An 11,123-nucleotide genomic window follows, 5' to 3' on the forward strand; every position below is an offset into this window, starting at 1 on the left:
TTATAGTTCGGAATAGAAAAAATAACATTTTTCAGAAGTTTTTTCTTCCAAATAAAAGGTAAATAAATCTAGTAAAATTATTTATGGAACATTTTGTTACTTACTCATTACCGACATAAAAAATAAGTAGGCGGAAAGTGATAATCTGACATTTTAAAATGGTGTTATAGGAACAATGAATTTTCAAGTTATAAAACAATTAAAACAAAAAATTCCCAGAAATAGTCCAGCTCAACAACTTGAATTGGGCGCCTATTCACTATCTGACTATCGATAACCGACAACCAGAAACGCTCAGCTAGGGATGTGAAAATAAGTCAAAAACTATCGATCCATTGATATTCTTATATATTTTTCACATCCCTACGCCCAGCCTCCTGGCCCACCATCACTAAGTGAGACCCTATTAAACTGCAACAACGCAAATTAATCCGTGAATTTTTTTAAAGTATATAATCAAAATTTAATAATGGGAAAGAAGAACAGTGAGTTGTCCGAATGCAGAAAAAGTATTTAGCATATGACAATTTCTTATTACAACCTCAGAATACAAGGCGGAAGGAAAACCGAGCGACGCAACTGCACCAACACAGCAGCAGCAGCAACAACAACCACAGCAACAACCACAGCAGCAACAGCAACAACAACCGCAGCAACAGCAACAACAACAACAAGGTTAGTGCAAAGTGATCTTGACAGCGTAGGCAAAAACTGGCACACACAACACATGCATGTATATGCACTGGTGTTGAGGGCGGGCAATGGAATGCTCCAGAAGTTTTCCAATTACCGGGGAATCACCGAATTCAATGCACCCATGATGAAATTCAACGGGTGTGAACTCACATACAGTGGCAAATGAAAGTTTATGTCGGTATTGCTGCTAAACCAAGAAATAACAGGAACAATTTTAACGTAGTATTTTAGCTTGGATTATTAACACATTCAATAAACATAATTAGAGGAACGAAAACATTATTTAACAAAAACTAAATGTGCAGGCATTTGCTTATCTATGTATGTACATACATACATATGTATATAGCTATTTTCTAGCAGCACCTGCTAATAGCAGCACAAAGAGGCCAACAATCATTGCATTCAATAAATGATATTATAGTTAAAAAAATTATAATTGATAAATTACTGTTTTAAAACAAGATATAACGCTCCTATTTCTCTAAACACCTTTCTCTTTGAGACCTTGGCAATTTCCACGATCACGAGGGTGGCCAAATAATTCCACGACATTTACGGATGTCACCTAAACCACATAAAAAAGATATACATATATGTATATATAGAGATATGTATGTATATATAAAAATTAACTTTAAAAAAGCGACAAAAGCAGTGGGGCTATTGGCTTGTGGGCGTTAGAGTGACGTGGCCAACATTGTTAAAGCATATCCATAGAAATTTAAAAGAAATATTCGAAACTGAAAAAGTTTCAACACACGTTTCTAAACTGTAAGCGTGGCAGTTTGGGGCGGTTTTTGGGCAATAGAGTGGGCTTGGCAAAAAATTTTTTAAATCGGTAGAAATTTACAAAACCAATAGAAAACAAGAGAGAACGCTATAGTCGAGTTCCCCGACTATCTGATACCCGTTACTCAGCTAGTGGAAGTGCGAAGGAGAGTCTTCAACACTGACAGTTTTTGGCGCTTTGTAGGCGGCAAAAAGTTTTTTTGGCAAATCGATAGAAATTTACAAGACTAATACAAAAATATAAATACAATTTTAAAAAGTATGGTCGTTGCAGTTTTCTGCGGTTTGTGGGCGTTAGTGTGGGCGTGGCAACATGGGTCAATAAACTTGCGCTGCGTCTATGTCTCTGGAGTCTGTATGCTTAATCTCAACTTTCTAGCTTTTATAGCTCCTGAGATCTCAGTGTTCATACGGACGGACAGACAGACGGACATGGCCAGATCGACTCGTCTATTGATCCTGATCAAGAATATATATATTTTATATAGTTAAAAAAATCTAGAATACTCTTTTACTCTAGTAGTAAGGGGTATAAAAATGCCGAAGTAGAGGCATCCAAATCAAAGTTGTTTAAAGTAGGTCCCAAGTAAATAAATGGCAATTAACCCGAATTCAAAAAGAAATAATTTTGCGTTGGCAAATTCAAATCGAAAAGTTTGCGTGCACTTTTTTTGAAACTTGAACAATGCCAATTATTTTTATTGTGCTTTTATAAAATATTTATTTTCTGAAAATTATTGTGCTTTTATAAAATATTTATTTTCTGAAAATTACATCAGAGTAGTCGTTTGTATACATGTATTTGAAAAAAAGGAGGCAACTAAAGAAAACTGACGTGTCGTTTCGTAATTATTTTCACTCATCGGCCACATAAAGCGTATAATTAATGACCCGAAGTAAATAACAAAAAAAAAAAAGAATTTTAATATCCTACTCGATTTTTAAATCCAGCTTCGGGACAACAGGCGGCAAGGCCGCAACCCACAAGCTCAGGGTGGCAAGGCCAAGGACAGCGACAGGGAGCACAAGGTTGGCAAGGACAAGGACAACAAGGTGGCTACCAGCAGCGTCCACCTGCAAAGCAAGGACAAGGACAACAAGGTGGCTACCAGCAGCGTCCTCCTGGACAACAAGGACAAGGGCAACAAGGTGGCTACCAGCAGCGTCCTCCTGCACAACAAGGACAAGGGCAACAAGGTGGCTACCAGCAGCGTCCACCTGCACAACAAGGACAAGGGCAACAAGGTGGCTACCAGCAGCGTCCTCCTGGACAACAAGGACAAGGGCAACAAGGTGGCTACCAGCAGCGTCCACCTGCAAAGCAAGGACAAGGACAACAAGGTGGCTACCAGCAGCGTCCTCCTGGACAACAAGGACAAGGGCAACAAGGTGGCTACCAGCAGCGTCCTCCTGGACAACAAGGACAAGGGCAACAAGGTGGCTACCAGCAGCGTCCACCTGCACAGCAAGGACAAGGACAACAAGGTGGCTACCAGCAGCGCCCACCTGCACAACAACATGGTGCTCAGAGCCAGGACCAATACCAATCTCGTGGACCACCTCAGCAACAGCAGGCTGTCGCATTACCGCCTCAGCCAGCGGGGAGCATCAAGCGCGGTACAATCGGCAAACCCGGCCAAGTAGGAGTCAACTACCTGGACATTGATATGTCTAAGATGCCGCCTGTGGCATATCACTACGATGTGCGGATCATGCCAGAGCGTCCCAAAAAGTTTTACAGGCATGCATTCGAGCAATTTCGCATGAATCAATTGGGCGGTGCAGTAGTCGCCTTTGATGGCAAAGCCTCTTGCTACTCGGTAGATAAGCTGCCTGTGAAGTCCCAAAACCCGGAAGTGACTGTAAGTTGCAAGAAATTATGTACAACTATGAGTAATAACATTTTTATTGAGTTATGTCCAACTAAGAGTAATACCATTTTTAAATGTATAAAGAATCGGTTCAATTTATTTAACGTTAATATAATAGTTATTTTTTTTTAATAATTTGCTCATCGTTGCTTATTTCTTAGGTGACAGATCGTAATGGTCGCACTTTGCGCTACACAATAGAAATTAAGGAGACCAATGATTCGAGTATTGATCTGAAGTCGTTAACTACGTAAACAAAAATTGTGTTTATCATAAAATAACATTTTTAACGCGCCCTTTTGCAGCTATATGAAAGACCGAATTTTCGATAAACCAATGCGAGCCATGCAGTGCATAGAGGTTGTGTTGGCTTCACCGTGCCACAACAAAGCCATTCGTGCCGGACGTTCCTTCTTTAAGATGTCAGAGCCTGGTCAACGTTTCGAACTGGATGATGGATACGAGGCCCTGGTCGGTCTTTATCAGGCTTTTATGTTGGGCGATAAGCCATTTCTAAATGTAGATATATCGCACAAATCCTTTCCGATTGCCATGTCGATGATCGAATATTTGGAGCGATATGGCTTAAAGGCTAAAATCAACAACCAAACCAACTTGCAAAATTCACGACGCTTCCTTGAGCCGTTCCTCAGAGGCATCAATGTGGTTTACACACCTCCTCAGTCCTTTGCTAGCGCTCCAAGGGTATACAAAGTAAATGGACTTTCGAGTGGCCCGGCCAGCAGTGAGACCTTTGAAAGCGACGGCAAGAAGGTCACAATTGCGGCCTACTTCCAGAGTCGCAACTACAACTTGAAGTTTCCCCAACTTCATTGCCTGCATGTCGGACCTGCGACGAAACATATTCTGCTGCCCATCGAGCTATGCGCCATCGAGGAAGGTCAGGCCCTAAACGTGAGTTGACAAAGTTAACTTTTATCTTTATTTTAAGGTCCTATGATCTCAGCTATATCGTCATAACATATACCTTTGTTATTGACAACCCCTTGGCTTTATGCAATGAAATGAGCCTACAAATTCGAACCGATAACTTTTAAATAAATTATTAATGTTATAATATTCTTTTCACAGCGCAAGGATGGAGCCACTCAGGTGGCCAATATGATAAAGTTTGCAGCCACATCGACGAATGTGCGAAAGGGCAAGATTATGAACTTGCTGAAATTCTTCGAGCACAACCTGGATCCGACCATCAGTCGCTTTGGCATACGCATTGCCAACGATTTCATTATGGTGAGCACCCGCACCCTAAATCCACCGCAGGTGGAATATCAAGGTAACAGGTACTGTGGGGTGAGAAACGGATCGTGGCGCATGGACAACATGAAGTTTCTGGAGCCCAAGCCCAAGGCGCACAAGTGGGCGATCCTGTATTTTGATCCGAAGTATGGTCGCAAAATACACTTCAACCAGGTGGCTGATTTTGAACGAAACGTGTTGGGCCAAAGCAAGTCAGTCAACATAAGCTTGGAGTCTAAGGCGGAAATTAGGACATTCTCGGACGATCGCAGCCTAGACGATGTTTTCGCGGATCTAAAGCGCAGCCAGCACGATCTGGCATTTGTGATTATTCCTCAGTCTGGATCTTCTTATGACATAATTAAGCAGAAGGCCGAGCTGCAACATGGAATTTTGACGCAGTGCATTAAGCAGTACACCTTTGACCGAAAGCTCAATCCCCAGACGATTGGAAATATTCTACTTAAGGTCAATTCCAAGCTGAATGGCATCAACCACAAGATCAAGGATGATCCTCGACTGCCGATGCTAAAGAACGCCATGTACATGGGCGCTGATGTGACCCATCCCTCTCCGGATCAGCGCGAGATTCCCAGTGTGGTCGGCGTAGCAGCCTCACACGATCCCTACGGAGCCGCTTATAACATGCAATATCGTTTGCAGCGAGGAACTCTGGAGGAGATCGAGGACATGTACGCGATAACGTTGGAGCACTTGCGCGTATATCATCAGTACCGCAAGGCCTACCCTGAGCATATCCTCTATTACCGAGATGGCGTAAGCGATGGCCAGTTTCCGAAGATCAAAAACGAAGAACTGAGGGGTATTATTCAGGCCTGTGCCAAGGTAAATTTTTAAATTCCCTCGCTATTTAACATGAGAAGGTACTAAATATGAGTTAATTGTTATGATATATATCAATTTAAAGGTGGGTATTAAACCAAAACTTTGCTGTGTGATTGTGGTGAAGCGTCATCACACTCGCTTCTTTCCCAACGGCGAGCCTTCGCAGTACAACAAGTTCAACAACGTGGACCCCGGAACCGTGGTCGATCGCACCATTGTGCATCCCAACGAGATGCAGTTCTTCATGGTCAGCCACCAGTCTATCCAGGGCACGGCCAAGCCAACACGCTACAATGTGATTGAGAACACAGGCAATCTGGACATCGACCTGTTGCAGCAGTTGACCTACAACCTGTGCCACATGTTCCCTCGTTGCAATCGCTCGGTCTCGTATCCGGCTCCCGCTTACTTAGCCCATTTGGTAGCCGCACGCGGCCGCGTTTATCTCACAGGGTAATTATAATTATGTTTGCTGATACCCGTACTTTGAGCTCAATTCGTTTTTTAAATGTTCCAGCTCGACTAGGTTCCTGGATTTGAAGAAGGAGTACGCAAAGCGCACGATTGTTCCCGAATTCATGAAGACAAACCCAATGTACTTTGTCTGAGCATTTTCATCTTCTTTTCCTTTTGTTGTTTTTTTATTATCACATTTCTTAAACCATAATACAAATATATATGATGTGAAGGAGAATCTCTTTTGATTGCGTTATGAGCTTAGATTTCAAATAGCGCCTACATTTGTATCAATTTGTTTGTGGTATTTTAAAACCTCAATAAGTTGGGAAAGCTCATAATGGAGTCAAGAGGGGCTCTCCTTTCTTTTGGGCATATTAATCAACTTTAAATAATAATAAAATATAAAGTTCAACTAAGTTGGTTGAATCAAAAGAGTTAATTAGGTAATTTACATTTAATGGGCGACTTTACATTGCATCGAAATGGAATCTGTGGGACTCCTGCAAACGCTCCTGTTTATCCTCGCGCTTTTCCTTGATGTACAGCACAAGGATGATAAAGACGATGACCAGGCAGGTACCACCCAGGGCCACGACGCTCATGAGGATCAATTTGCTAGGCGTGACAAAGAGCTGAGCCTTCCAGTGTGACGGTTCATTTAGGGGTTTTGGAACCACAATGATTTGAGAATTCGGTATAAGTTGCGTCCAGTTGCGTAACTTGCTGCCCAATCCTACCGTCAATTGATCAACAAAATTTGGGGTTCGACCCAAACCAAAGCACGTATACGGCAGTTGCAGAGCAAAGTACGAGGCCTGCGGAAGTTGAACACTGCTGCCGCACTGCTGATCCCCATCCTGAGTAGTTGTAGTATAGGTGATGCGGGGTCCTGGCAGATTGGTGCCATAGGTGCGCTTTTTCCTGCCCAAAGGAGTGCGTCGTTCCGGGTTCTGCTTGTTATCTAAACCAGTCAGCACAATAACCTTCACAAAGTTCGCGTCATAGTCAAGCGTGTTCCGGAAAGCAAGTGGCTGGTATTTGCCCTTTGCATCTTTTCGAATAAGAATCACATCGAGCACACCGTCCTGGTAAAAGTCGTAGAATGCGCCTGCCACCGTGTTGTTGCCCATTGGAGAAAGGGCGTTCCAACGCACCTCGAAAGTGCGCTTCAGCGGCTTATTACACGTTGTGCAAGGCACATTCTCCAGCAAGAACGTTTGCATCACTGGCTTACCCACGTTCAGAGGCTGCAAAGTAACCAGAAGATCAGGGTATCCATCAAGGTTGAAGTCCCCACTCCTTGCCGTAATGGTTCGCAGGTAAACATCATCTGACACGGGCGGCACAAAGGCCCAGGTTATGCCCTGTGGGTCGTGGAAGTTTACGAGGAGATTTCGAAAATCGGTGCCATCGTGCACCATGATTGAGGAGTTCCGGCAATTGGAAAAGATGCAAAAGGGAACCACAATATTTTGCACGCCCTTCAGCTCGAAGTCCATGAACACAGCCTGACCGATGTGGTAGTCATTGCCTCCGATCGGCTGGAACTTAATTTGGTATTGGTAGCTGAAATTCTCCTGCTTGTCTCGCTCGTTGATGCCGTGCCATATTTCGTAGGAGCCTTCCGTCTGCAAGAACAGATCGGCCAAGAAGTCCCCGTTCAGATCCAGATAGGCATTTGCATTTGGGATGCTCAACGAGTTTCCCTTGATTTCCGTGGGCTCCGCCTGGTGTATAGGCTCCGGCGGAAGTCTACTGCTGTTGAATATCCAGAATGTGCGCTCTCCCGCAGTGTCGAGGCCGTATAAATCGATAATCATGTCGCGGTTAAAATCCAGGGCCATTACCTCTCCTTTGCTGGTGAAGAGTGACTCCTTGGAGCACTTCAGTTCGGTGGTATTGCCCCAGTTTATGTGCACCTCGTAGGTGTCCTTGTCCTTGCCCTTCAGGTTAACCAGCACGTCCATTAGGGCGTCGCCATCGAAGTCCCCGGGTATAACACTCACAATGGTCTTATCTCCGTACTGGCAGTAGGGCCCCAGTTTCAGCAGAGGCTCCGTGTAGTGCCCTATGTAAAACAGACAATTACAGACAATTACTTTGGAAATGGATCTTGCCAGCTTAGATAACATACCAAAGAGTATCTGCAATGTCCTCATCTCATCGCGAATCACAAAGACATCCGTGAGTTCGTCGGAATCGAAATCCCCGAAAGCTGCCACAATGCCCTCTTTAATGTCTGCGAACACTTTATCCGTGATATCACTGGCGTGAGTTAGGTTGCCCAGGGCCAGCAGGAGACCCAGTACCAGGGTGCATCTCGTCATTCCGAATTTCAGAATTTCCCAGTTTTGTATTTTCCAAATTGCGTTATTTTTGTCTACTTTACGCTGCTTTGTTATTGTAGAAAATCAATAGTGAATCAGATGGGCGAGCGATAGTTTGTTTACTGCGTTTCCACTGCCGCGCCGCACAGCAATCGATTGGCTTCAAATGTATTTCCACTGCGTTTCAAGAGATTGCTTATTTCAAAAGATTTTTGTTCAAAAAAATATGAAAACAAAGTATTGATTATTTGTCATCCCTTTAAATCTATAAAATTTATTTATTATATATCATTGAAATTTAATTAAGTTTTTTAATTAAAATATTCATGAAAGAGTTTCCAAAATTTTAATATCAAATTTGTTGAAATAAATTTCTTTTAACTATTATTTGTTTTGTAGTTTTGTTTTTTTTTTTAATTGTAAAGTAATTTCAATTAAAATATCTAGACTTAAGGCGATCATTTCAATAATGATTTTGGTATCCTGTACTTATGTTTCGGTATGTTTGCGGAACTATTTGGTATATTTCAACTGTCAAGTGAAGGTCACTCATCAGTGAACAAAACTAAATAAAAAATATCCCTTTGGAAAATATGGCTGAGTAGTGGAAACCATTAACACAGGTTTACCAAAACAACAAAAATCTCTTCGCGAGAATTGTTATGCAAATTAAACCTATCGGAATAGCTCGATACGTGTTTGGTTTAGTTTCTCCAGGCAAACAATCGTCGTTTACCAACACCTGCAGTTCCCAGTTTCTTGTTGTTAATAGTCGGAAACCGCAGCTCTAGACAAGTGCGAAAATCGAATCAGTGGCAGTGCAATGGTGAGTACTTGTCCAAATTGTCAACACGAGTGCTGGCCCAGATACCATAAAATGAGAACCGTGGAGAACGTGGCTATTACGATCCATACTCTCATCCCCAGCAGCTTCTTGCAGCGCCAGCTTGGGCACACTAGTTGTAGTTGTTGTTGTTGCTGCTGCTGTTGTATTTATGCAATTCGCCTGGGCAGCGAAATCCCTAGTAAACAAGAAAGAACGCTAGACTCGTATAGTGCACTTTTCCGACTACAAGTTACCCACTAGTCAATGCCCATCATCACTACAAAAATCCCATCTTCAGTCCTTTAACTTAGAGCCACCGAGATATGTAAATATTCAAAATTGCAGGCAGATATGTAGATATTTTTCATTGAAAAATGTTTTGCAATAGAGAAATCATATCCAAACGAAATGTTTGGAGAAATCGTATTAATAAACGCACATCCCAAATCCCTTATTTTTTACCCACTAGATTTTGAAATCGTTCTATACACTCGCATCATAACCATCTTCAATAACGCCCCACTATGATTTTGCAGAACAAACTGAAATCCAGCACGCACCGCGATAAGGTGAAGAAGTTCATATCGCTGACACACACGGGCGAACAGACGGCTATATTCTGTTTGCAACAGAACGACTGGAAATTCGAGTTGGCCAGCGACAATTACTTCCAGAATCCGGAGTACTATTACCGGGAGTTGGATCGCAAGCGCATCGAACAGCTATTCATGCGCTATCGGGATCCCAGTGACCCCCTGAAAATCGGATCGCAGGGTGTCATTCACTTCCTGGAGGATTTGGACCTTAAGCCAGACTCAAAACTGGTGCTCATCATAGCGTGGAAGTTTCACGCCGAGGTACAGTGCGAGTTCTCGCGGGATGAGTTTATCAATGGGATGTGCGACCTGGGCATTGATAGCATCGACAAGCTGAAGGCGAAACTGCCCATCCTTGAGCAGGAGCTGAACGATGCCGGCAAGTTCAAGGACTTCTACCACTTTACCTTTAACTACGCCAAGGATCCGGGGCAAAAGGGTATTGACCTAGAAATGGCCATTGCCTACTGGTGCATCGTTCTTAGTGGACGCTTTAAGTTCTTGGACATCTGGTGCCAGTTCCTCGAGGAGAAACACAAGCGGGCCATCTCGCGAGATACGTGGAACCTGCTGCTCGACTTTGCCACCAACATCGACGATCGGATGAGCAACTACGATTCGGAGGGTGCCTGGCCGGTTCTAATAGATGACTTTGTGGAGTGGTGCCAGGAGAACGATCATCTCAAGGAGGACTCCCCGCTAGGATCCGGCTTCCAGCAGCAGTCCAGTGCCAGCTCCAGCTCCCAGAAGAACATATCCAGCGCCTACCAGACCTCGCACAGTACAAACATGAACTATGGCTAACGAATTGTTACACTGTATTGTATTCTCATTAATGATAGATTTGCTTTTATTCTGATTATTCTAAATAACGGAGAATCTAAGCAAGGCCGGTAAATTTACATTTTCTCTATAAAAGCGTCATAAAAAATAAATAAAGTTAGTAAATGTACATCCCCGCCTTCCTACTCATTGAAATTGATAGTGGTAAACAACATCTAGTTCATCCGTTAGAAATAATTAGAAATTGAGGAATATAAGCGTGTCAGTTTCAATTGTAAGCTACTTAAATTTAGAATCTAAATGAAATATTATTTCTTTGAATATGAATAGACTTAAAATATCCCTCTGGTATTATTTTAGTACCTAATATTTTGTCATTATTATGCTTTTCTATCATTGATAAACTTAAATTGAAATGATTTTCTTTTTTGAAATAAATCTCGAAAGCTATTATTTTATGTCATTTAAGTTTTTAATTTTTGTGAAGTGCAGGCGTTTTAAAACGGCTATTTTACTTTTATTTTATTATATCTTGATAATTAAAAATCATATTTTTTATTAGCACTGTACCTACAAATACAGCAATAATTTATTAAACAAAGAATGTATAACTTTATGTGTTATAAATTTTTAAAAGTGAGACAAATATTTGAAAAAATTGCAATAA

General features: G+C 42.2%; 3 protein-coding genes across 5 annotated transcripts; 2 read left to right on the forward strand and 1 right to left on the reverse strand.

Moving 5' to 3' along the window:
* The first annotated feature begins 191 nt into the window (after positions 1–191).
* Positions 192–6,363, forward strand: LOC120450584 (protein argonaute-2). 3 transcript variants are annotated; one of them, XM_039633705.2, is made up of 9 exons: positions 196–485; positions 547–675; positions 2,440–2,541; positions 2,782–3,350; positions 3,521–3,609; positions 3,665–4,274; positions 4,452–5,465; positions 5,548–5,918; positions 5,983–6,363. In XM_039633705.2, the coding sequence occupies exons 1-9, from the start codon at positions 470–472 to the stop codon at positions 6,071–6,073; spliced, it is 2,991 nt and encodes a 996-aa protein (XP_039489639.1). In that variant the 5' UTR covers positions 196–469; the 3' UTR covers positions 6,074–6,363. The 3 variants fall into 3 exon arrangements, with proteins under 3 accessions (XP_039489637.1, XP_039489639.1, XP_039489638.1); XM_039633703.2 differs by having other exon boundaries at positions 192–485; positions 2,440–3,350; XM_039633704.2 differs by lacking the exons at positions 196–485; positions 547–675 and adding an exon at positions 2,360–2,384 and having other exon boundaries at positions 2,440–3,350.
* LOC120450585 (T-cell immunomodulatory protein) lies at positions 6,342–8,346 on the reverse strand. The gene is made up of 2 exons (XM_044006247.1): positions 8,059–8,346; positions 6,342–7,992 (listed from the first exon to the last, which is right to left on the reverse strand). Exons 1-2 carry the CDS (start codon positions 8,249–8,251, stop codon positions 6,392–6,394), a joined length of 1,794 nt encoding a protein of 597 aa, XP_043862182.1. The 5' UTR covers positions 8,252–8,346; the 3' UTR covers positions 6,342–6,391.
* A 445-nt stretch (positions 8,347–8,791) lies between these two features.
* LOC120449490 (DCN1-like protein) lies at positions 8,792–10,625 on the forward strand. The gene is made up of 2 exons (XM_039631972.2): positions 8,792–9,077; positions 9,614–10,625. The coding sequence occupies exons 1-2, from the start codon at positions 9,075–9,077 to the stop codon at positions 10,475–10,477; spliced, it is 867 nt and encodes a 288-aa protein (XP_039487906.1). The 5' UTR covers positions 8,792–9,074; the 3' UTR covers positions 10,478–10,625.
* The last annotated feature ends 498 nt before the right edge of the window (positions 10,626–11,123 follow it).

Source organism: Drosophila santomea, chromosome 3L (genome assembly GCF_016746245.2).
Source record: "Drosophila santomea strain STO CAGO 1482 chromosome 3L, Prin_Dsan_1.1, whole genome shotgun sequence".
NCBI lineage: Eukaryota > Metazoa > Arthropoda > Insecta > Diptera > Drosophilidae > Drosophila > Drosophila santomea.

Excerpts from the sequence above, each read along its gene's own strand:
- LOC120450584 (XM_039633703.2), top strand. Across the intron at positions 3,351-3,520 it reads CCCAAAACCCGGAAGTGACT|GTGACAGATCGTAATGGTCG; the intron begins GTAAGTTGCAAG and ends CTTATTTCTTAG. Across the intron at positions 5,919-5,982 it reads GGCCGCGTTTATCTCACAGG|CTCGACTAGGTTCCTGGATT; the intron begins GTAATTATAATT and ends TAAATGTTCCAG.
- LOC120450585 (XM_044006247.1), bottom strand. The coding sequence starts at position 8,251 with ATGACGAGATGCACCCTGGTACTGGGTCTCCTGCTGGCCCTGGGCAAC. Across the intron at positions 7,993-8,058 it reads GACATTGCAGATACTCTTTG|GGCACTACACGGAGCCTCTG; the intron begins GTATGTTATCTA and ends TGTTTTACATAG.